This window comes from Erigeron canadensis, chromosome 4 (genome assembly GCF_010389155.1).
Source record: "Erigeron canadensis isolate Cc75 chromosome 4, C_canadensis_v1, whole genome shotgun sequence".
NCBI classification, from domain to species: domain Eukaryota; kingdom Viridiplantae; phylum Streptophyta; class Magnoliopsida; order Asterales; family Asteraceae; genus Erigeron; species Erigeron canadensis.
In genome coordinates this window covers 43,364,534-43,391,353 of record NC_057764.1, presented here as the reverse complement: position 1 = coordinate 43,391,353, position 26,820 = coordinate 43,364,534, and the positions used below count along the sequence as shown (strand labels likewise).

Here is a 26,820-nt window from a genome sequence, read left to right as displayed (position 1 = left end):
TAGGTATGGCTTGAAAAATATTTAAAAACGATCGCCACAAAACCGGATAAACTAATTATCCATGTGATACTTGGGATTAAAGGTTCCTTTTGCAAATATTCGCATACACCAATTAACTTGGGGAAAATGTAAAAAAAAAAAGAAAGAAAAGAATCCATTCCGTCCATAGGACTATATATGTAGTTGACGCCTTGTCGGTGTATAACGTATACATTGAGTAAAATGCGCCAACCATGTTATAACAACTACTAATAAATTACTTAATAAAATCTGTGGGCTATATATATATCTTGTTTAGTATATACAACATCAACAACAATGTATACATGTAAAATACGTATGTACAAAAGATTATACACTAATTGCATAGGTATGTTTTGCTGTTTCATGATGTCGGGATCAATTTAAAAAAAGAGCATTGAATTATTGAAAAAGGGATACTATGATAAACTATAAAGTTTATTAATTAATAAAAAAATATATGGAAAATTTCCATCCATATCTAGTCATGGAATGGAATGTGGGCAAGTGGGTAGAATTGGTAAGGTTTTTAAAAGCCTATTCAATAGCACCAACAAATATATGCCACATCTCCAAGCTGACCATAAAGTTCCCATCCACATATATATATCACACATACACAAATAGCCTTACTCATTGTATTTCATCAAACAGTTTCCTTTACATAAATATAAAGAAAGAAGAAAAATATCATTGGAGTTGAAACTTTCTTGCATTATTTCTTCAAAAAACATTATCTTCATTCAAATGGAAAGAATGAGTGAATACAAAAATGAAGTAAATCATGATCATGAAAAGCATAGTTGGTGTATCATGGAAAAACTAGATCAAGCATCTATAGAAGAACAAGAAGAAGAAACTTCAACAATCTCAAATGGTTCATTATCATCATTATCATCATGTTATTCTTCATCAGATACAATAGATGATGATGCTTCATCATCTTCATCATCACTTACTTCTATTGGATCATCATCTCTACTTGACTTATCTGATCTTATGTCTCATTTACCAATCAAGTATGCTTCTTCTGTCTTCATTTTTTTTTTTGTCACTTTTATATTTCAAGTATGAGAAGTATTGAATTAAGAATATTAAACCTCATCTGTTTAAATCTACATACTAAAGTTGTTTTCTTTTGAATATGTTATATAGGAGGGGATTATCAAAGTTTTATCATGGGAAATCAGAATCATTTACATCACTTGCAAGAGTAATGAGCATAGAAGATCTTCCAAAGAAATTCAATAATCCATACAACAACTTGAAGAAGATGAAATCTAACAACAGCAGCAAGAAGAGTCGTGGTGGAGGTGGCTTAGACAGCTACAAGGCTCATACCCTCGTTAAACCAACCATTTTAAAGAAATCTTCACCTTTTCTAAGGCAAAGAAGCTTTGCAAGGTCAACTTTGATTCCTGGTCAACAATACAACTAGTGGGTTTCAAAATTTGAAGAATCTACATCACAAACTCAGATAGAGTTTTTTTGGGAAAATTTTTTGGTTAGTTTATTTATTAGTATTGAGATCAAGGAAATTTTGGCCAGTATGTTTGTAGTAGAGTTGAGATCTTATCTTGATCAAATGCTTGTAAAGGTTTTTTTTTTTATATGCATATATATATTTATATATATATATATATATATCTTACGACATACAACTTTATACATGAAATCATACATGTGCAATTCTTTTGGTTTATTGAGTTGCTCAGTGCTCAGCATCATGTTCTACAAAAGCTGTAGCAAAATGGGTGGGTTGGGTAACAGGTTTAAAAAGCATCAGTAGATATGGGTCATAGCACATTCCGGTAAGGTCAAGTTAGCTTGACATGGAATACTCTCCATACTAAAATTTTAATTTCTTCTATTATGATTATAAACTCTAAGATTAAAATGTTATATGAGATTTTACTTATTTGACCTGTTAGTATTAAACCATAACCCGACACGGCCCATTTGTTAGTAGATGAGTTAAAACAATCACCTATATCATATATTCCGAAAGTAGAAACGAAGTAGATGAGTTAAAACAATCACCTATATCATATATTCCGAAAGTAGAAACGAACACAAATCCATGATATAAAGATGATTACAGCTAAGAGAATTTATTTCATGTATTTGAAGATGAAAAACCAACAGACTATACTACCACTGTACGACACCTATTTACAACCCAAAAATGCACAAAATTACGTACGAAGAAAGATCTATTAAGGAGGTCTAACGAGGCCGTTTTATGGTTTCATGGAGACGAGAAGGATCGGTTGTTTATTCTGCTGGATCGCCTCACCCTAGATATGATCACCTCTGGAGTATGGCTTTTCTGCACAAAGTTCACAAAATTAAACATATTCTAAATAATCCATGAACATAGCATACCAAAACTGGATTCATATAGAAATGAAAGAAAACACACCTTTTTATTAATAATCTCCTTCTCAACTGTAAAGCTTCCATGGGTAAGCGAATCTCCAGTTGACCGTCCATAGCGTGAGGAGCTTCTATGACTTGAAGAGCTTGATTCAGTCTTGGTCGGCGACATGTTATTCTTCCATCGAGGCTGATAAAAGTTGCTCTCTTGGCATTCAGAATATACACTTCCTGTTGTACCAAAATTCATGTAGGAACTTGTTACTTCTCCACGATTCACAAGCACCAGTGCTGGCACGGCTGTCTTCTTTTGTACAACTATTGAATAATAAAGAAAACTTGTAGCCACCACTACCAGAATGAGAGCAAAAACCCCTATATAAATTGGATCAAAACTCGCCAATTTTGCGTGATCATCAGTATTTTGTGTGCCTTCAATCTTACTTTCAAATACTAACTCCACACTGGCCTCATTTTGATTAGAATCATCCCCTGAAAGCTCACTGTAAACTTCTTTTTGGGCCTCAAATTCATGACTATCAATCTCTTTCCTTTCTGAAATTACTGCCTCTTGTATTTGATAAGAAATTTCTTCATATTGTTCAATTTCCCTAACTTGTAGCTCTTTGCTCTCATAACTTTGTGAACTTTGAAACTGCTCAGAGTAATTATTTATCCACATTATTTCATCCCAACTGACATTTTCTGCATCATTCACTTCCTCTTTTGTTTCTCCAGTTTCTAAATCTACCACTTCATCTTCACAACCATCTATGGTTTGTTCATACTGCACCTCAACTAGTCCATCAGTTTGTCCAGCAAAATCCTTATTACCCAGCTCGTTATCTCCGTTATCAATCCTTCCAGGACTCAACTTTTCGACGACTGAGATCATCGAATCAAAAGGTTTACACCCAACTGCGTAAAAATTAACACCAATAGCTCTGTACACACTACCATGAGTCTTGTGGTACACATCCCATATAGATTCTCTTGCAGGCGAAACTATTGGTGAGTTCATGGAAGATATAGACATAGTTGTTATGATCAAAACAATCATCACAAATAAGTACTGAAAGAAAACACTCAAACTCCATCCACAATATTCCTCAAATTCTTCTACATTTTCATCATCACTACTACTAAACGGATTCATCCATCCCCTCTACCTTTTCAACAGAACAATCATCACCAGAAGAAGCATCTAAATAACACTCAACACTCGACTCTGTTTCTTCTTCTTCTTCAGAAAACAACATTCCATCATCAAACGACATGCTTTTCCTAACCCCATTCACCTTTTCTTGACGAAAAAGCATCTTCCGACGCCTATCAGGGTTATACATCAAGAACTTTGGTCTAGGGGACAGATAAATTCTTAAGCGGGTCATACGGCGGCAAAGACGAGTCAAATCTGGATACATTTTCATCAAAACTGAAGGATCTCGACAACTCGGGCTGCTCTTCCATATCAAGGGTTTTACTTCTTTTAACCGCCACTTTATTTTTCGAAATGGGTGATCGTTTCTTATCTGAAATCTTTAACTTTTGACTAAATTCTTCACCAAATTCATTCTCTTTGTTACCTTCAAGAAAAAGATTAAAAAAAAAAAAACCCTAATTAACTACATAAGCAATTAAAGAAAACCCACAAGATTCCAAAAAGATAACAAATTTGGTCCAAATACTATACACCACTTCAAAATGTCAAAAAGTATAAACCCTAAACATGAACAATCAAATAAAACCACAAGATTCCAAAAAGATAACAAATTTGGCCCAAATACTATACACCCACTTCCACTTCAAAATATCAGAATTCAGAAAGTATGAACCCTAAACATGAACAATTAAAAAAACCCACAAGATTCCAAAAAGATAAGAAATTTGGTCCAAGAACTATACACCCACTTCAAAATAGCAGAAAATATATCGATATATACAGATATAGATACAGAGATAGAGATTACCATAAAATGGGGAAGTGGGGTTTTCCGTTGAAGTGAAATGTTGACGAAAAGGATCCATAATTGTTTGAGTGACTAATTGATGAGGAATGGATACATGAATTTTTCGAGCTTTTGGAGGGAAAATGGGGAGAGAGTGACACGGGACCGTTACGAAATCTACGGAGAAAACGGAAAAGGTAAAGTCAGAAACTTGATAGGCGTTAGTGCGTTACTTGTTAGAGAATATGGGCCATTGGAGAAGTGAAGTGGGCTTTTGGATACGGGCTCTTGCACTATAAAATTAACCTAAAAGGAGAGACAAATGGTACTATTCCTTAATGGGCTGATAGGATTCAATAGAAAGTTTGAATTGACAAATTCCATGATAATTTGAGTTTTTTCTCTTAATATCCTAAATTATATTAGTTAAGTAATTAAGTTACGAAATAAAGTTAAATTTGAATACTTTAGGAAAACTATTTAGGTATGTTTAATTGGACTGAATAAGATAATGACGGAATTAAATGAACTTGATAATAGAATGAGGTTCATAAATTGAATGAGCCATTGTTGATCTTGAAATGTTTACTTGTTATAATTGAATGGAATGGTACTAAGGAGAAAAAGACCAAAAAACCCGATACATAATAAAAAGTACGAGTACCTGATTAGTGGGGAGGTTAGAACGTTATATCATTATCTATATTATAAAACAAACATGGTTTCAACTTTCAATTTCAACAATGTACATATGATAATACATAATGTACCATATATTAATGCCTACAACTTTCTTTCTTCTCCATAAATCATTTTATTCCTCTAATTCTTTCAAAATCTTTTATCTCAAAAACCGTACATCGATAAATTATAAAAATTATATGGGTGTTCTTAAAATTTCATGCTCTTTTATTAGAAATGTCATTCGATATACTTTCGATGAATTTTTAAATCTGAGGTCGGAACCCGTACGGCTAAGATATTTGGTTATGACACTCTATACATATCATCTCCTATGACCTATCATAGGCTATGACCAATCACCATCACACCGCCGCAGTGCGCGGGTACTTGATTATATATATATTTATTTTCATTTTCATTTCCATTATTTTCCAAATAGGTAAACAAACAAACATGTCTTTTTTATTTCATGGTAAATTAATAATGGTGTATTCCATTCCCATTTTCATTATGGTATACCAAATGCAACCTTTTAAATTTATATAACTTGATACAAAGTCTTTAAGCTAAAGTTATATAATTGTTGGAAAGAAAGGCTATGCTATATAATATTACTAAATAATGTTTTCTTCCTCTATATCATTTGTTATAACTTCGTACCTTCATCATGGATAGATATTTTTTAGTTGGTGAAGCTAATAATAAATACGATGTAAACATTCATCATATCATATAGTAAGCATTTAAATTTAAATTAAATTTTTAAATCATTAAGACTATATATCAACTTATTCAAAACCTATTCGATTATTATATCGGCGTAGACTAAGTTTTTCCCTCCTTACCTTTATCACTTTTAAACAGCTAAAATTTTCTATTAATATGCATACAAAATGTTTTGAGAAAAAAAGTTTGTTAGAACTACTATTCTATAGATTTTAAATTTTTGTGTACGCGTCTAAGCTAAAATTGTGCAAAATTGATTATGTTTGTTGAAAGGAAAATATTTAGACGATGTCCAATGTTCCTAGTATTTTTAGATACTTTGCTTTATCACATCATCTATCATTGTAAAAATAATAGTATTTTATTTTTGGAGGTGTTGAAAAATATATAATATTTTTACTTAACACCTCTTAAAATATTGTCATTTTTACTACCGTATTAACATTAATGATTAAATTATACTATCAATCATTTATCTTTTAAAATATCTTTATTCATCTTTTACATCAATTACTTTTATATTAATTATCTACACCACTTGACGCCTAATCTACCACCAACAGTCGCCACTACCACCACATTGTCGCCGCCACGACCATCGCCACATTGCACGGGTAACCTGCTAATACTTAGTATATGTTTACAAGTCTTTACAAACTAGTAACATTTAATTGCAACCTTTACATATATCGTTATCTTTCGAAATTTCCACCTCATGACTTGCTGCTACATTTAGCATTTATTTTTTTCAGTTTGGGCCTATCCATTATATGAACAGAGACAAATCTATGTTTTGTGCAAGGGCATCTCATTTAAAAGGCTTCATAAAAACTCATCTCTAAAACGGCACGGGAAATACCCTTAGTTTGGAAGGTAGCAGACAGATTCAAATTCCCTTTTCAAAATTCAAAGTTTTGTACATAGAATAATAGAATAAAATATTGATAGATTTACATTGAGTTTAGTGTTTAATCCCTTGTTTTGTGGTCTAATCTGAAGTTGTACAAATATTTTGAATTTTGATGACGAATGCATACGACTTTCAACCAATCATCATATCCTTACATGTTTTCTTGTATTTCGTTCCGTTATGTTGTTACTCTTTTCTTATATTTCATGATAAGAATATACGAAATAATATTCTTTATTTATATATATATTTTTTTATGATATGATACAAATAGAATTACTATGAGAGAAAAAAAAAAGAGTTACCACACATCATTGTGGAAGAACTATTGAAGTTTTCTTTACATCATCATTGTGGGTAATCGCCATCGGTGTGAGGTCTACCCACAATCTCCCGACATTAACCAATACGGCGGATACGCTACCGGTGTGAGGGGCACTTGATTTTTCCGGTGGTCAGTAGTTCAATGTGATTTGTGTTGGTGTTATGTTGTTATCTGTGTTACAACCTCTTTTAATTATGGATTATAGATTACAATGAAATATTATGTGGGCTATAATTCAATCCAGTTCAATACTTCAGTGTGATTTTATTTATGGAAAGGTTCTTGTTTAGCTATAAGTAATTGGTCAAATAAAAGGAAAACTTTAAGATATTAAGCGTGGGTTATGATAATAGTTTACACTAGCTTTACATGTATTATAGGACTTAAGCATATAAAGGGCATCTCCAATGTTCCCTCCAAAATAATCATCTATGCCAAACTTCGTAACAAAACCAATATAATAAACCATTAATACATTCAGACTTTGGACTATCTTTTGACACACAAGGCTTATGCTACTTCACTAGGTCAATGCAAATTGACTTTCAGCTATTCGCCTATCTGCATTCATATGATAACAAAGGAAAAGGCCCATTCACCAAAAACAACTTGATCCATGAAATAAATAACTAGCCCTTCTTGTTTAGTTACTATTACTACACAAACAGCCCTAATTCTTTATCATACACAAGGTGATGATATAGATTAAGGAACATTACATAATATGACATATGACCAAACAACCAACAAAACAACAAGTCATAAGTTTATAGCTTCTTGAGCTTTAGAACAACACCTTTGCATCCTCAAACCGCTTAAACTGCTTCTTGATGCCATTATTTCAATAAGTGATTGCCTCCTTTTAGTCAAATTCTCTGGCCTTTGCTTAGGAGCACTATGAGACCTTTGTTTCGCCTTAAATGACTGGGTGTTCGCCATGTAACTTGGATGGTTCGAGTTATATGGCCTAAAATACACATCCCCACATACACTTTGCGCAGGCGTAGTGGGAGCAATTGACCCGTTTGACTTGGCAAAACGAGGAGTGGTCTGAGTAGTGTGTGACAACTTATAGTCCTCACCGATAAATCCCCAATCAGGATCTTCATAATGTCGACACTCAGGAAATGAAATACGGGTTGGAATGGGACAAGGCTGGGGAGATGACATGTTTTGGTAACAATGCGACTCTTCACTAGAATCCGTTGTGGTTATACATGTGTGGATACGCCTAGATCTCGTGTGTGGCCTGTATGTGTCGATTTCAACTATTTTTGGGCTCTCGTCATACGAATTTGTTGTAGATTCATATGAAGATGAAAGTCTCTTGCTATGGATTTCACTTCTACTCTCTTGATCAAACCTCTCCTGGAATAAATATCAATGTAACACTTTAGTAAATAAAAAACTGTTGTGAAACCTTTTTCATTTATATAGTACATCACAAAATATATATTATTTTCTTCTGATGGTCAAAAAATCTTGGACCTAAAACTAAGTTAAAGCAAAAAATCAAATGAAAAAATGACAACTTTATTTGATTAATGGATGCAGATTAGCATATAAATTAAGGGTCTTACAGTGGACTTGCGATGGGACTGAACACGATGATCTTTGAAAGAGCGAAGAGCCCGTTGGGACCGAACAGCTGCCTGAGCTCTAACGAGAGCTTGCATACTGTATAGAGTTGCAGCTGCTCTTTTCCTAACAAGGAATCCTCTAACAAGAGCCTGTAATTTCACCAGCCCTCTTAAAGCTCTTAAAGCCTTTCTTGCCTAAAAATACAAACCAAGATCCATTAAAAACATAATATAAAATATGGGAAAATGATCCGTACTGCAGACTTTACCTAAGCTTAGGTACTGCCACATTAAAAAAAGTTACATATTAAACCTTTGAATTTAATAAACATACATAACCCCCTCTGAATTTTACATAAACTCCCCCTGAATTTTACATAATCACCCCCTGCTTTACCTAAGATAGGTACTGCATGCTTTAACTAACTTTTCCGCATAAAATATATAGAGAAATTTACACAGACTCAACAAAAGTTAGACCAAAATTTCAAATATGCTATCCTAGGAAAGAGTGGATAGAACATTAAAATGGTCTCTTCCAACTTTCCAATGTGTTATTAAACCAAAATGAAAAAATATCCTCTACTGTCAAAATATAACATGTAAATTTGTATAGTTCAAACATTAAAACACCAGAAGTTTGATAAAAGACACATAGAAATTTACAAATACAAAATAAATATGCATTATGTTGGGTGAAGAAACACTAGGATACCTAGGTAATGACAATCTTCAAACTAACATAAATAATTCCCCCGAGAAAATGATTTAAATATTAAGAATGCATTCAATCTAGAATTGTCAATAACCACATCATCATATATGATAAGATGATGATATGTGAAAAAATCAACCTAATTGGTGTGTTTAAAGACATGCCTAATAGTAAGATGATGACATGTGGAAAAAACATGAGGCAAGATTAGGAAAGAGAATTAATGGAATTCACATGTCAAATTCTTAAGGTGATTTTTAGGCATATGAGTTAGATTGATTAATCATTTTCCTTTTTAAAATTCCTCATTCCTAAAAGATTCAGATATTTTGAACAATTAAGTCATAGCTACAAGAAGTAGAGCTTAAAATTATATAACTACACCTAGCAAAATAACGAAGACAAACAAAGATAATTAACATTTATTAATGAAGTATAAGACACAAAAAGAAATGTACTTCTCTTCAACAAAAGCAAAACAAATGTACTTGCAGCATGCTCCACAGTCTACTAGGGGGGCTACCAAATAGGAAGCCAAAAGAACATAAAGTATCTATAATCCATACAAACACTACAATACAGATTAATACTATATCATGCAGCAGACATATAATATATTAAAGTATTCATGTAATAATAGCAAAATACTAAAAGAAGATTAGTTACCAAATAAGCTCTAAAGACTGTTTGAATCTTAACAGCGGCCCATCTTTCTCTGCCAACATTGAAAAGTGTTCCCCTGCCGTGGCTGGTGAGTCTGACTACAGCCACAGCAGCTTGTGCGGCCGCTACCGCAGCATCCGCAGCTGCTGCAGTGGCCGCTGCAACAGCAATTGCATGCTTGTTCTGTTCTTTTTCTGATGTGGACATGTAAGATTTCACCCAAGTGGGATCACTAGTTGTACTAACCACCGGTGATGGTGGTAAAGTTCCCATCATGGGCTTAGAAAAGCTCCATTTTTTCTTATATTTTTTGTCCATTTTATCCATATTTTCTTTATCTTTTTTCATACCTAACAACCCTTTGAACCATCTTGAAGCTTTTCCCATCTTTAATTTCTCTCTTTGTATCTCAACTCAAAAGTTTAAATTTGTAGAGAGAAAAAGACAATGTGTTTATGGTTGGCAAGAGGGAAAAATTAAAGATGGGTTCAAATTGCACAAAATGCCAAGTGTTTATGTATAGAGAGGGAAAGAAGTACTATATTTATAGACTTTGTAACATGGTGTTGATAAAATGAAACACACATATATAAAGGCATGAAATGAAATAATGGTGTGAGAGATAGGGGATGGAGATTTTTTATTTTTTAACTTTTGTATATTTATTTTTCTAGACATAAGCTCGTGAAGAAATGCATTAGAAGACAAAAGGATAATCCTGAAAAAAATAATGGTAAAAATAGGAGAAAGTGACACAACCTCGTTTGTCATAATTTTGAAGAAGATGCTTCTTATACATCTACTTTTGAAAGCCCAAAAATAATACAATCATTTTTTCGAATTACAAGCTTCAAAAATAAATGTGCTCATTTTGAATAAGTGTAAGTCTATCTCCAATGGGTGCCCTTGAATATCCTTTGCCGTTGAAGCTTGTTCAAAACCAATGATTTTTTGAAGGATGCCCTTACCTAAGGTCATGCCCTTACTTGTCTTTACCTAATATATTTTTGTTTTTAGTGGATGTAAAAGGATATGTAAAGATGTTTGTATGGTTGGAGATAAAATTATAAAATTTGAAGGATTTGTAAGGATGTATAAAGATTTATAAAAATTTATAAAGATTTGTAAAAATATAATGTGGCAGCTTAAAAAAGCCTAAACTTATCATTAGAGATAGCCTAAGGGGGTTGACGATGGTTTTAAATTATAACTTCATGCACAAAAAAGTGTATAAAAAAGAGAAAACTAATAATCCATTGAAGGGCTTCCCAACTACGCAGAATCTTAACTCAGTCCAATAAGAATGCATGGATACAAAAAGTACAATCATTACTTTGAAAAACAATCAAGCACATAAACCATTGATTTTAGACTAAGAGGAATGGTGTCGGGGGAAGGAGGAGGCGACTTGTACCATGTGACATGGAAGGTAAAAAGAGTTGCCCCTCAAAAATGGTGGGTTTTTAAGTAGGGGGCGACTTGTGCCATGTGGCACTTTCAATGATTGGTTTTAATGATTGATTTTATTTTTGTTTTAATTTTTTTATGATTTTCATATTATTATAAAAATAACAAAATTTCTATAATTAGTAAAATAAAATACTAACCATTAAAATTAAAATCCAATACATACAAATTAAAAAATAAAAACCACACATCAAACACATAAAAAAAAAATATTCGATACACAAACACAAATAAATAACTAATAACTAATCATCATCGCTAAAGTAATCATCGACTTCCAATGGCCCGTATGGTGGATGATTTCCCCTCTTGTTTTCCCAAAGATGATTTACCAAATCCGCTAAGAGCATGTTGTGGGTTTGGCTATTTCGTACGGCTTGTGAATTCGCGATCCGTTGCTCCATTGGAGTTTGTTGTTCCCAATACGCCGGGTCTAGTGTCGGGTCTTCATCGTAATATATGTATATATTTATGTAAAAATGGAAGAAGATGTATGTGTGTGTGTAAAAAGAGTTGTGTTTTGTAGATATGTTTTGTTAAAAAATGAAGGAGATGAAGATATATAGGAAAGGGAAAATTAAAAAAAAAGAAAAAAAAAATAGCCGTTAATGGCTTTGGAAAGGGGGAAAAGTTTTTGGAGTTTGGAGTGGTCAAAGGGGGAGAGGGCGAGGGGGAGAAGTCAGGCAAAAGGAAGATCGGTGGTCGGGGGTGGTGTGGGGGGCGACGTCGGGTGAGGGAGGGCGAGGGTCGGCCGAAATTCCAGCCACTCCGTTTAGTCTTAGTAGTCAATCAAGCAATGCATTATGTTCCCATCAACACTAGTGTCATGTTCGCTCTTCTTAAAAATTAGTGTTCTTTTAGTGGAAAGTGTTAGAAGCCGATGGGGTAACTCATTGGTAAAGTTTTTGATCTTGGAGGATCTAACTGGGTTCGAGTCTCACTTCCCACATTTGTGGGGTAGATTAATAGGGATTTTTTGAAAGTCCTGAGTTTCATCTCAGGCCTACGTCTAATTTAGTTTTAGGAGTAGATTAAAATGCCGTTATAAAAAAATAAAAATATTTATATATAGATGTAAGAAGATAATTAAGTCTAAAAATGTTAAAACGAAAAATTAAATAAAATAAAGTCTGTTTTTGCTGATCTAAATATGTCAATTAGATGATATCCTCTTTTTGTAAAGTTTTAATTATAATCTGGTTTTCATTTGAACTAGTTTGCTGATTGAAAATCGTTAAATTGATAGAAAGGTAAAAGTAGTCGGTGGAAGCTTGTCGTAATTTAGAGGTGATATAATTGAGCAATTCGATTAGCAATTTCGTAAGACCTTTGTTCTGTTCTTAAGGTGGCCTGGCCGGGTAATGGAAAAAATGTTTCTTTTTGATGTCTGGGAATATAGTGGTCCTTTGAATGAAAGTTTGGATTCAAGAAGATCCAAGTTCGAGTTTTAAGGGAATAAAGTTTACCCTTTCGGACGAATTAATAGAGGGTTTTTCTCTACTAGTTATTAGGTGAGGGGACTATCTAGTGTAGATCCGTTAGTTTAAGACAACACATGTTAGATCCGTAGATGTAAAAAAAATATATGAGATGATAAAAACATTCATTCGGTCACATATCCACCTCCTAAATTTCAAAAGAACACTTTTATTCATTAGCTATGATTCTACCCACTCCCTGAAACAGATAATTCCTATCACTTAACTTTAAAATATTACTCAGCTCGTACAATAATAGTTACTACAGAAAACGATCTGATCGACTGAATATATAGAAAGTGACAAAACTGAATGAATACTTGAGTAATGTATACCCTGAAGGATAGGGATTGAGCTGGGGATATTCACAATCTTGTCATTAATGAATAGTACTAATAATAATGAGTCGTTTGTGTACTCAACTGAACAAAATAAGAAGATCAATATACACAATAATTGTAAAGATTTCATTTCAGTAAAATGTGACAGTAAAATCTCTGATAAAAGATAGTGGCCGGGGATTGAAAAAGATGGACTACTACTGCTTCTTCTTTTATTATCTATATTTGCTTTCCAAAAGAGGTAAAAAAAGAACGAACGAATAAGCAGACTGTTATTATTATTAATGAAAGTTCAGGAAAAAAGTGAGAGTTTAACTTTCTTAAAAAACGGGAGGCTAATCCGTAGGAATGTAGGATGGTCCCTCCCTTCCTCCGATATCTCACCCCGTTTATCTATGTGTGATTGTGATTGACTTATGGTGGTCCTCCATCTATCTATAACTTTTTACAGTTTTTATTTCAAATGAAATATATATGATATTATCATTGACATGGAGTATGGAAATTTCATATCATGATATATGTTAAGTGTATTATTTATAGACTTAAACTAGCAAGTATTTTGATTCTATTTTGACATGGTTAAAAAAACCGGTTCCAAAAACACCAATCGAGAATACTAAAATCGGAACTGGACAAAATTGGTTCTTGAATAACCGATTTCTTCTAGTTCTTGAAGGACCGCCGGTTTGGAATTGGTTCCAATTTTCGGTCCCAAAAGTCGGTTTCTTACCGGTTTCAAATCGGTTTGGTTCTGGTTCTTAGAAAAAAAAGCCGAAAAAAAACTGTTCAAAAATTGACCAATACCATTTGGTCAAAACCAAATTTTCATCGCGTTGACCTAAACCGGTTCCGGGTTGAAACCCCACCCATTCTTCCTTTCCAACCATATTGCCATATCTAGTTAAGATTATACTACAATAGTAGCTTAGTTTCTCCTTTTATCTATAATTTTATGATTGGTTTTTCCCAAGAATAATTGACATGTATCTCAACATTTATTTTGATCTACTTTTTTCACATTACTAAGAAAACCACGGTATTTTGTTCGTCTCTATCTTAATTCATCCACACCAACATATTTGTGATAGATTTATAAAAAGGCCGATGATATGGATATTAGCTTCCTTTCGAACTATATCAGGACATGTATCTCGATTAACATATAATTTGATCTACTTTGTCACGTTACTAAGAAAACAAAGAATTTTGTTCGGTTCTTTCTTAATTCATCCACGCTAACATATTTGTGATAGATCATAGATGTATATAAAAGTCTGATATAGAAATCAGTACATCTTCACACTTCAGCCATAAACCATTTGTAACTTTTTTTTTTTTTTGTTTTTTTTTTGAACGGCAAAACTTTGTTACCTCTATTGGGCTACTGTTTTGGGCCAATAATATTATGTTAGCAGTTAGCCTCATGCCCCGATGGCCCCATCTGTTGTTATTCCATTTAATTATTTGAGAAGAATTTAAATTCAGATATAAATGGACAATGGTCTAAATAGACTATCCTCTTAAATGTTTTAAACCTTTCTTTAATCACCTTTAATATTTTATTCAACAGAATTCAAAGAAATTCTAAAATGTTAAGTATTGGACTAACTTGAAGTCATTCAAAATTAACAATAAGATTAAATATTCAAGAATACTAGAACTACTTTATGTAAACGTTTTATTAAGATGACACAGTATATTTCTTTCTCAAGGACCACTCACGCAAGTCAAAAGAAGAAGTTAGTATTATCACGGCGTCTCAATCAAGCATTTTAGAGGTCGGTTGCAAAATTCTTAAAAGTATGATATCTTCTTCTTATCGTTTAGCACGTACAGTCAATGCAATAAACAATAATCACGTTTTCTTAAATTCTTGTGGAAACCAGACTCGACTGTACATTTGTACCTATTATGGAGAGAAATGTCCTTAGGTTTGGCAAATTTGTCATGGCCAAAAATCAGCCACAAAATGTAGATAATAATTGATTTATATTCATACTAATAAAAATATAAACATGACGTCATGAACTATCATATTTTATATTAAGACTAGCTAGCATAACATTACTAGCAAAAAATGTACAATTGGGTAGCAGATTGGAAATAATTTAGATTCTCGGATCCAGGGGGCGTATGTGTACGTACATGTAACATTTGTGTGTTTTGATTTATGTTTTGAAAAAAATGATAAGTCCTCTTATTTTAGCCTAATAATCCACCATTGGTTGAGAATTGGTATACTTGTAAGTTGTTTGTGATTAATAAACTAAACCTCTTTGTGAAAGAATAAACATAAAAAATCATCATAAACTTAATTTGATGAATAAAAAAACTTTCATGTAAAATAACTAATTACCAAAATATACGGTATATCCCATGCTCTACTTCTCTTGTGCTTTTAGAAAACCCCATCTAGAAGTCTAGAACACAACAAACCTCCACACACAGTGATCATTGATTCAATTTTAATAATCATAATAATCTAATGATCATCCCGTCTTGTTTTCACATCTAATATATCACCCCACAATACACATTAGCCAAACACCCCCACTAATCCACTATCACATACACATTACAATGCACTTGAAAGGAACACACATTACATTATGATCTCCAAGATTTGAGCTAATTTAGAAAAAAAGTTTTTGCCTTTTTCTGTTTCTTGTTAAAATTCCCATGTGGGGTTTGATATATATGATATTTGTCATGTTTACTTTTAGAAAGATTTCAACATTTTGTGATAAAACTGAATATATATAAAATCAAAAGTTTTGTATGTTTGAAATATATATATGTCAATGTGTACGTCTTGCATGTAGAATGAAGTAATTAGTACACAATGTGTTTGTGAATTTCTTAATTAGTAGTATAGAAATCTCAAATTTGCATTCTTTTTCCTTTTGTAAGAAAATGCAGCTAAGGCTAGTGACACTAGAAGAAGGCAAAGAGCCCACAATCAATTCCATTAGAATAACAAATCGATCCAGGGGTCTTCCTATGAGATTACTATGATTCATGTTATCATTTCTATGCATTGGTGTTGGTTTTTCTATCATAAGCATGTTTAAGATCCGTTATTTAGGCACTCAGAATATTGTCCAAGGTGCACACACCTTGATACGGCCTTGTTTACGACATCCTAACAGTTTACGAGATTGGATTGAACCACCGTCGACTTATATGCACACGTTCAACGATAGTGAGCTATTTTGGAGGGCTTCATTTGTTCATCAAATACAAGAATACCCTTTTAAAAGATCCCCTAAAATTGCATTCATGTTCTTGACAAGAGGACCTTTGCCATTGGCACCATTATGGGAGAAGTTCTTTAAAGGGAACGACGAATTTTATTCCATTTATGTTCATACCATGCCTTCATATACTGCAAATTTTTCGACGTCTTCAGTTTTTTATCAGAAGCAAATTCCCAGTCAGGTTAGCCATCTTCTTTACTAGATTTACTAGACAATCGTAAACTTACTGATCGATCTTTTGCTGTAGTAGGCGGTAGAATGGGGAATGATGAGTATGTGTGATGCCGAAAGAAGACTTTTGGCAAACGCATTGCTAGATTTCTCAAACGAGTGGTTTGTACTCTTATCTGAAGCCTGCATACCTCTTCAAAATTTCAACATTACTTATCATTATATATCAAGATCCCGGTTCAGCTTCATGGGTGCGTTTGATGAGCCAGGCCCATATGGCAGGGGACGATATGATGAAAATATGTTACCAGAAGTTAGCATTGACCAATGGCGAAAAGGGTCTCAATGGTTTGAAGCTAACAGGAAACTAGCAGTTGATATCATTAAAGACCTCAAATATTATCCCAAATTCGATCAGTTTTGCAGACCGGCATGTTATGTTGACGAGCATTATTTCCCAACTATGCTCACCATTCAGTCGCCGAATCTATTAGCGAATAGGACACTTACATATGTAGATTGGTCAAGAGGTGGTGCTCATCCAGCTACATTTGGCAAGGATGATATTACAGCTGATTTTTTCAGTAAAATCCAGCAGCAAGATCATACTACTTGTGTTTACAATAATCAGCCAACTCCAATTTGCTTCCTTTTTGCAAGAAAGTTTGCTCCAAATGCTCTGGATATATTACTAGCAAACTCCACACAGTTTTTTGGCTACTGATATAAGGTCACCTTTTTTTTTTTTTTTTAATTTTTTATCTCCTAATAATTAAGCTGATATAGTAACTAGCAGCATGGATTATGATTGCCTGTACCACCCGAAAAACTTCTTTGGAGCCAGCATTTTATTGCATCTCCAAAGATAAAAAGCTATTAAAAGCTTTTTTTGGTTGCCACCTCAGCTTCAACCTTTAGAATGTAAGCTTTAAAGCTTAGTGAATGCATATATTGATAGTCAAAGTATCTAAATAACCAAACCACTTAAAATACATATAAACTCATAAGCCATTTGTTTAACAATCAAGATAACAATAATTACATTCATGATCACATTTCTTCTAATTGACCAATGACATATGCTAGTAGGTACCATATCATCTACTAGTCTTACACTAAATCAATATTTGCTAGTAGGTATCTCTTCATCCACTAGTCTTACCCAATACACAATGTATGCTAGTAGATATTGTACCATCTACTAGTCTTACCCTAAACCAATATATGCTAATAGGTATCTCTTCATCTACCAGTCTTACACACAAAATATGCTAGTAGGTATATCATCATCTACTAGTCTTGCTCATAACGAATGTATGCTAGTAGGTATATCATCATCTACTAGTCTTGTCCAAACCAATATATGCTAGTAGGTATTTCAACCTCTGTTAGTCTTACACAAAACCAAACACATACATGGGGTCATAGGTGTTAATCATCTATGGCTTCATATTACAACCATAAGCACAACATATGCACTTACCTTGATTTTTGGCTAATTGACAATATATGGCTATGAGATTCCACAACACATTCTTCACCATCTATACATAATTCAACATATTCATCTTATAACTTAAACGACTCAATCTTTCCATAATCATCTTAACTTATTTCACCACATTCTAACATCATGGTGTTTGGCTATTTCAAATTCTTTCAAAAATATCAAATTCTCATATCATGACATTCATATCTTATTTACAAGCCAAACACCAACATTAGGAGATTCTAACTATAGGGTTTTCTTCTTACCAAAATGTTTCATCAATCACTTTATCAAAATATCAATCAATTGTATTAGGGTTTTATTTAAAACCTCAAATCATAGAAATCCCCAAATTTTTTTATGTTCAAGAACCCTAATTTCATCAACAAAAACCCTAGATTAATCTTCAATAGTTAGGAAGAATTACTTACCTCCAAAAACAATTAAACATGATAAATTCTTCAATTTCTCTTCTTTTTCTTCCTTAAAATCGGTCACCACTCCAAAATTTCAACCCTAACTCTTTAGATTTTTGCTTCTTGAAGATTATGGATGATTGTTATCATTATTCTTTTGAAAGATTGATTAACTCTTATGCTTGAATTCAATTCACTTGATTAATATGAGAAAGGAGGTGGATAAGGAAGATGATTAAGGAGGGATTTGGATAAGAGAATAGGAAATTAAGAACCATCCACTAGTTTTTGGCTGGCACCTCCCCCTTAGGCCACGTTTTCCTCCAAATTTTTAGTGGCTATTATACCCGCTAACCACTAAAGTTTCAACTAAATTCACCCCTTTAATCAAAACAAAACACTAGGAAATTAATTAAATATTAAAACTATAAAAAGGGTAAATTTTCTATTACCTTAAAATATTGGGGTGTTACACGCGAGAAGTGACTTTTTCGAGGCACATTTGATCAGGGAATTTTTGCGCGCCGCGAGTCTCACCAGTCGCGCCGCGAAGGTCAAAAAATAACAGGATCGCGCCGCGATATCCATCTCGCGCCGCGAGTTGATCAGTTTTTCCAGGTTTTTCTGATTTTCAGCTCCATTCTTCTTCCGTTAGTGCATATGGACCACTTCTGAGCTATTTTCTACCATTTGGGAGCAATATACCTGCTGTAGGCCTGAAACCACTAGCAAATACCATAACGCACCACAAAACAAGTATAAACGGCTATAAAACTAGTACAAAACGTCCAATTCGGTGTAGGGAAACATGTACAATTTGAGGCTTATCACCTAGCGACGAACTTCATGATGTTTATGGTCATGGAACGAACTTCGAATACTCCTTTGAAGGAACGTCTAATGAGATGAAACATACCCGAGATGAGATTGCCGATTTAATATGGGATGCACGACGCTGATGATTTCTTATTAGCATTTTATTTTTGCATTTACTTTTAAGTGTTTTTGTGCATATACTTATTTATGGTGAAACTTTTATAGCTATAATATTTTGTCCTTTTTAGTCATTTTATACTTTTAAGTTACAGCTACAGCTATCGTATCAAATACCTTTAAAAAGTTAAAGCTACAACTACTTTTGTCAAACATACCCAATATATAAAACAGACTGTTTCCTTGCTTTTAGCCACTTCACCAACTCCTGAACAATAAACAAAATCATGGTCAAAACTCGAAAAACACAACTTTCAAATTATAATAAAGTAGAAACTAAAACCTAAAGTTCAAACCCCTAACTGTTAACCCCACACACGATCGACAATCAACATTCTCCAAGATGTTATGGGCTTCAATCCCACCATCATTAGCACAAACATGAGTAACAATGATATCTTTTAAAGAATTTAACTTTAATAATAAAGATTTATTAAGAAGGTATGTCATCGTCTTAAAGATTTAATAATAAATCTTCTAAAAATCTTTCTAAAACATTAAGAAGGTATGTCATCGTCTTATGGACATGAGGATTATTAGGCCATTTACTTAGGAAGATTGATCATTCCCTAAAATAAAACCTTACAAGAGGGTGGGTGGGTGGGTGGGTTTTGTTCTCGGCGGCCGGCAGCGTCGGTTTATAGCGAAGAGGGTAGGTGGGGGTTTTCGGTGGACATTGACGGCTTGTAGATAAAAGAGGTAGGAGTTTTTCGGGTGAGGAAAAGAATCTGTGTGTGTATGTAACTTGTCTTGTAGGAAAGAAACTTTGTTTTGGTTAATTGTATGTAAGTAACCTCCTAAACTGAACGAATCGTGTAAATGATTTATTAAATGCTGATGTAGTGGTCTCTCATTGGGCCACGTATCAGATGTTTGATGGTGTCACGTTAGTATCCGGCCGATTTCTTACAAAATTTGTTCAGTTTTGAGACAAACTTACATACAATGAACTAAAACAAAATTTCTTTCCTACAATAGTAGCTGAAGACAAGTTATATACATACACAGATTCTTTTCCCTTTTCGGGTGAGATATATAAAAATAAGAAGATGAAGAGGGTTTTAATTTTGGGGGAGGGGATATATGAGAGCCAAACAGAGGATTTCAATTTTTCTGAAATCTATGGACTAAACATTAAAAAAAAGCTGATTATTGAGGATTTAAGTCGTTATATGAATCATATGTTTCAAACACAAATCCAAACAGCCTTGTAGAAGATCTGATAGAACCTTTACTTTAGCATTATAAACAATACAAACAACTTATCAGCCCTGCTTATGTAATTATTTTCTTTAAAGATCTGTTTTTGAAGAATAGAAAATGCGATAGATTGTTGATAACAGAAAAGCATAAAGCTAGGATACATGGTTTATGATGATATTAAATATAAACAGAATCAATAACCTTAATAGTGTATCCTTATCATTTGCAGGTGAGATAAACGTTCTGCAAAATCTGCCAAATGACACAACAATGGCATATATACTGAAAAAAGAAATTTACAGTTCATCATGGTGTTTTTCATCCAACTGAGTTTCTTGAATTTCATTGAGGTAGTTAACAACTAGAGAGGCATGCATTGCAGCACCAAAGGGAAGTACATCTTCATTAATTTCAAAAAATGGAGAATGTGCTGATGCAGGCTTTTTATTTGATTCACTCTTCATTCCAAGAAAGTAGAAATAACCAGGTATTACCTCTTGGTAAACCGAAAAATCCTCCGATCCCATTAATGGTAGCATGTTTAATACGTTAGAAGGGCCAAGAAGATCCCTTGCAACCTTCTGGAAGTGCATGTGCAAGCCGTTGTCATTTATAGTGGCAGGAAAAAAAGGTTTGTCTTTTGAGGAGAACTCCACAGTAGCATTACACCTTTGTACCGTCGCTTGCCCTACAATAACCTGTTTTTAAAATAAATTACCGTTAATATGGTTGTTATCATAACAGAGAATCAACAGCAGACAGACATATTAACTTGGTGTTTGCACTTGCATTCTGGATTATGTTATCTGATTATCGAGATTTAGGAACTATGCGGTCTGTTTCTTGATTACTGCTTATGATATTTAAAATCACATAAGTACTTTCAGAATGTCTAGCCAAACATCCTCTATATTTATATTACATTAAAATTATTACCTCCTCGATTCGTTGCTTAAGTTGCATAAAACTTTCTTTAGAAAAAGCTCGAAAGGTACCACCAATGGTCACTGAATCTGGAATAACATTGAAAGCGCCGCCTCCTTGAAACTTAGCCACAGTGACTACCTGAATGTGCCAAATTGGTCAAGTCAGACAGTAGCAGGTCAAAACAGATCACCCGCAGTTTTTTAGTACAGATCGAAACACCCAAAACACTTTTTTGTCCATTTTCTATACCTACATTAATAATATAAATCTTAAAATAACAATTATTTAAGAGGTAGTACGCATTAGAAACAGAAGTTGGGTGAATTTTAACCCATTTGAGCTCCACAATTTAGCTTTAAATAACCATTTGATCCACTTGACCAGTTTGAGATATAACGCAACCCAATCTACCCATGTATAAGTAAATGTACTGAAAAATGACAACTTTTCTAGTTACCTGAGAATCAAGAGGATCAGCTTCTCGGGAGACTAGATGTTGCAAACTAACGACAACATTTGAAGCTGCTAATATGGGATCTATAGAATGCTGAGGAATGGCTGCGTGACCTCCTTTACCAGTTATGACAGCTTCAAAGAAGCCACTCCCAGCCAAAAGAGTACCAGATCTAGATGATGATTGACCTAAAGGTAACTCTGCATATACATGTAAACCAAATATAGCTTTAACGTTCTCAAGAATGCCACTATCTACGACGTGTATTGCCCCTCCACCGCCTTCTTCAGCTGGTTGGAAAATAAGAACTACCGTCCCCTGCAATAAAAGATATATATGTAGCCATATTAGTAGAGTTGGCAATTTCAATGCATCTTATAAGTGGGTCATCAAAGTTATGTTTTACCTCTAAGGATCAAACAGGTAAGATCAAACCGGTGGCAAAGCTAGAGAAATTGGGGCAGGGGGCAAGGCTTAACTAAGCTTCGCCACCGGATCAAACAATTGGCTAGACAGATTAGCAAGAGAAGGAGTTGACTTTAGCGAACTATGGAACTTTCAATAGTGATTAAAAATTCAATTGTCTTACGATGGACGCATGTTTCTCAAATTTGATCATTTCATCCTAAATTACTTTGACCCAATAACCCAAAATGGATTTGGAGTTGCTATTAATCATCAGTAAAACTGTACATCCAAACATGAAAAATACAAATATACTGATGTGCAAATCTTTGAACTCTGATCACTAATGTAAACTTCAAGTGCAGAACAGAAAACCTGTTTCTTTCTACCATAACAGATGTTACTAATCAACCCAGAATATCGATACAACCAAATCAACGAACCTTTAAAAGATGGCTATGTTCTTTAAGAATCTTGGCTGCACCAAGAAGCATAGTGACATGCGCATCATGTCCACAAGCATGCATCTTTCCAGGAATTTTACTCTTGTGTTCCCATTCCACCATTTCCTAATCACAGAAAGCAAAGTTCTTATCAAGATCAAAGTCAAACATACAGCAAAAGGTGGGTTTCTATCAAAAGTCAAAAGATTTTCTAATTGTTGCTTACAGTAACCTCAACCTAACTGAACAAATCTGAAACTGGCAATCAAAAACTGGATCGCACTGCAACCATTCACATAGTCCAAACAAAACCAAACACACAACAAAAGTCTAAGTTACCAGTAAAGTCAACACATTTCCCTAGTAATAACTTGCAGCAACATCAAACACAGCTTAACAATTTTACATTATAACTTTATCACTCTGCAACAGTTATTAACTTCGTATAATCAAGATACGAGTCAAACATTAAAAGTTTAAGGTTCTATCAAAGGTGATTTTAGAAAAGAAAAAAAAAAGGAATCTCAGACACAACAAGAATCCTATATCATCAATCAAAATGATCAAACACTTTGCAACTGTTCATATAGTTGAGTATGTCCATGAGACCATGACTCTTACTTGAATCTTTGTAATATTTATAAGTTTGTCTGAGTTAATATCTTTTCACAGTTTCAGGGGTAAAGAAAGTTAAGATGAAAGCCAAACATAAAACAAAAGTGAAGCATTTCCATTAATAAAAGCTAAAACCTTTCCCTAAGCATCACTTGCATAACTTCAAACAAAGCTAAACAAGCTTATATCACTAACACTCGAAATAGTAACACTCTGCAACAGTTCTTAACTTCTTACAAGAAAGATGAAAGTCAAACATACAACAAAAGTCAGATTCCAACCAAAAGTCAACCAAGTCCCTAACTTTTTGCTTGCAATAAACTCAAACAAACTTACTATTAGGTAAAAACTTGCTAACAAAAAGTACACTAATAAAACTACTAGATCATCTAATGCAGGTATTCATAACAAAAACATTAAGCTAATAATGATGAAAAATGAAAGAAACCTGCATGGGCAGAGCATCCATATCAGCTCTAATAGCAACAAAAGGAGGTTGACCAGATCCTATATAACCAACAACCCCTGTAACTGCAACTGGGTACTTATATTCAATACCTAATTTATCTAATTCTTGTCTTATTACTTTACTTGTCTCAATTTCTTCATAACCCAGTTCAGGATTCTCATGTATCTTTCTTCTAATCCCAACCATCCAATCAAAAACTTCATCTTTTTTAGCAAGATTTAGAAATTCCTTTGAAATCTCACTAACCCCACTTGAGATTTGGGGTTTAAAGATAAAAATTACAAAGATTAAAAAAGCCCATTTGGAAAAATCCATCCTTTTTTGATGGGTCACAAAAAAAAAAAAAGAAGGTGAAGTTAGATTGTGTTTCCGGGTAATTGGTTTGGTTTCACGGCGGCTATAAATATCTGATTTTGTGCCACGAGGAATTGCTTTTGAAGCCATAGTGCACGTGGCTTAATGGAATAAACACGTGCGCCATTGATGTGTGAAGGAACATAATAATTTAATGATAGTGTATCACATTCTCTTTTATACTGGTTTTCCATTCCGGGTGTTGCCCCGGGTAAAATAATGATACGTAAAACTGAAACATATATAAGTCGGTGATAAATACATAACGATAAACATACATTATAAAAACGTATCATTAACATAATAAAAAGTATAGCTCGAAGATTAAAACGTAATGCAAAAGACTATTAAAAAAGCAACTTTTTAGTACTGTACTTGTATGTTGGTTTGTGAATAACCATTTGTTTTCTTATTTAAAATCAGTTCTAAAGGCACATTATAAAAACGTATCATTAACATAATAAAAAATATAGCACGAAGATTAAAACGAGATGCAAAAGACTATTAAAAAAGCAACTTTTTAGTATTGTACCTGTCCGTTGGTTTGTGAATAATCACTTGTTTTCTTTTTTAAAATCAGTCCTAAAGACACCTTAAAAATTAATATACTAATAAATGAACAAAAAATTAAAATTAACATTAACATTGGGTAAAAGTATGACTAAAATGAAGAAAAAAAGTAAAAATAATGTAGGTAGCTATGACTACTGTTGGCTAGAGGTATAAAAATTAATCTTTTTCTTATCTAATTAAAGAAGTTTTAGAAAAGTCTTTGGTAAATACATTAATAAATGACTGACAAAAACTAACAACATATGAACGTGAGACAAAAACATACAAAAAAAGTAAAAAAATAAAATAAAATGCAAACTTAGATGCATGTATGCGGTAACCTATAAGCTTATAGTAATGATTAAAAAATGAAACTTAATACACTAATTAATTAATGAAAAAAACAAACACAATGTCAACGCAAGGTAAAATCACGACATAAAAAGCTTTAATGAAAAAAACAAGCGCAATATAAACGCACGGTAAAATCATGACATAAAAAGCTAAAAAGAATAAACATAAAAAAGTGTTTAAATGCATGTATGCGGTAACCTAGAGGACTAAATTAAAAAAAAAAAACATGGAGACTGCTCTACTGTAAGCTAACGCTACCTTAATTGTTATATATAATAATGGATAATATACTATGTTGTTAATAGCAATCATCTTCCTCTCACAAACAATTCCCCCTGTTTATCACATGATAAAATCAATAATCATCCCCCCTTGAATGTGAGGGCAACACCATCTAGCTAAATATTGTTAACAACATATTAGCTATCTCCATATAATAATGTGGGTAAATGATTATTATGACCATCGTTTTTAATTCTTGTTGTTTAAAAGAAAGGGGGTTTGCTAAATACAGCCCTTAGAGCTGTGTTTAAGGTGCATAAGTTGTTTGTACATTTACCATGAAAATCAGGGGCAAACATTTAATATGGAAGGTACAAGTTTTTTTTTTTTTGCACGTTAAATACAGCCCTTGTATTTAGCATTTCCCAAAAGATTATAACAATCAAGGCAATTTTTTTATTTTTGAAATTCTGTATCCTTAACACAACTAAAAAGTTAACAAACGTATATGTTTACTTGCATTGAATATTGAATAGAATGATATTCGAATAGAACAAAAATAATAATGGAATTTACCTAATGATTAAGTGAATCATAGTGGTCTATATCCTAACTTAAAATAGTGTAAAAGAAGAAATTATCTAAACAGATGTTAAACAAATTATAGAAATTTGTTGTTTTGGAATACATTCTTGTTAGCCTGTTATAATTGCGTAAAATCCACATAAATAAAGGATAATATCCCTTGGATGTCTAACTAATAATTGTGACTTTACACATTTCGAATGGTTGGCATTTTAGATATAGTATAATAACTTTAAGTATTGTGTATATCTAGATAGGTTGGAGTACATTTTTTGGATAGTAAATGGAAAAACTTAATTTTTTTGTGTATGGTGGCAAGTGTTTTGGATGGCTGGATCAAGCATGTCGACATACATATGCAAAGCCTATTATGCATATGCCTATTTATAGATATTGTAGATGAATAGATTATTACTATTATTAGATAAAAAAAAAATCATTTGTCAAAAAAACATGATGATCTTAATATAAAAAAAGGAGTAAATGGCTGTATATTTAAAATCTAAAATTACTTTATACATATTATCTATAACAGCCATTTATTATTTATTATTTTAGCTGAATATAATTAGTGGATAATGTAATAAATAATAAATAGTTAATTCCTTAATTTTAATGTTGTGGATTAAAGTTGGTGTTTACCTAAATTTATATATGTCTAAGAAAACCCACT

General features: G+C 33.0%; 4 protein-coding genes, 1 long non-coding RNA gene and 1 pseudogene across 5 annotated transcripts; 2 read left to right on the top strand and 4 right to left on the bottom strand.

The window, feature by feature from the left end:
• Positions 1-651: 651 nt before the first annotated feature.
• On the top strand, positions 652-1,657 carry LOC122597375. The gene is made up of 2 exons (XM_043769974.1): positions 652-1,040; positions 1,177-1,657. Exons 1-2 carry the CDS (start codon positions 769-771, stop codon positions 1,457-1,459), a joined length of 555 nt encoding a protein of 184 aa, XP_043625909.1. The 5' UTR covers positions 652-768; the 3' UTR covers positions 1,460-1,657.
• Positions 1,658-2,116: 459 nt separating this feature from the next.
• On the bottom strand, positions 2,117-3,115 carry LOC122598696. Its single transcript, XM_043771272.1, has 2 exons — positions 2,444-3,115; positions 2,117-2,350 (listed from the first exon to the last, which is right to left on the bottom strand). The coding sequence occupies exons 1-2, from the start codon at positions 3,077-3,079 to the stop codon at positions 2,270-2,272; spliced, it is 717 nt and encodes a 238-aa protein (XP_043627207.1). The 5' UTR covers positions 3,080-3,115; the 3' UTR covers positions 2,117-2,269.
• Positions 3,116-7,600: 4,485 nt separating this feature from the next.
• Positions 7,601-10,489, bottom strand: LOC122597014 (protein IQ-domain 26-like). Its single transcript, XM_043769655.1, has 3 exons — positions 9,953-10,489; positions 8,572-8,766; positions 7,601-8,359 (listed from the first exon to the last, which is right to left on the bottom strand). The coding sequence occupies exons 1-3, from the start codon at positions 10,334-10,336 to the stop codon at positions 7,751-7,753; spliced, it is 1,188 nt and encodes a 395-aa protein (XP_043625590.1). The 5' UTR covers positions 10,337-10,489; the 3' UTR covers positions 7,601-7,750.
• A 5,662-nt stretch (positions 10,490-16,151) lies between these two features.
• LOC122596167 lies at positions 16,152-17,390 on the top strand (annotated as a pseudogene).
• Positions 17,391-17,656: 266 nt separating this feature from the next.
• Positions 17,657-18,862, bottom strand: LOC122596169. The gene is made up of 2 exons (XR_006323293.1): positions 18,587-18,862; positions 17,657-18,210 (listed from the first exon to the last, which is right to left on the bottom strand). It is a non-coding gene; the product is annotated as an uncharacterized LOC122596169 (long non-coding RNA).
• A 2,102-nt stretch (positions 18,863-20,964) lies between these two features.
• LOC122597984 (IAA-amino acid hydrolase ILR1-like 4) lies at positions 20,965-24,505 on the bottom strand. Its single transcript, XM_043770587.1, has 5 exons — positions 24,060-24,505; positions 22,997-23,122; positions 22,152-22,466; positions 21,704-21,832; positions 20,965-21,465 (listed from the first exon to the last, which is right to left on the bottom strand). Exons 1-5 carry the CDS (start codon positions 24,393-24,395, stop codon positions 21,064-21,066), a joined length of 1,308 nt encoding a protein of 435 aa, XP_043626522.1. The 5' UTR covers positions 24,396-24,505; the 3' UTR covers positions 20,965-21,063.
• Between the last annotated feature and the right edge of the window lie 2,315 nt (positions 24,506-26,820).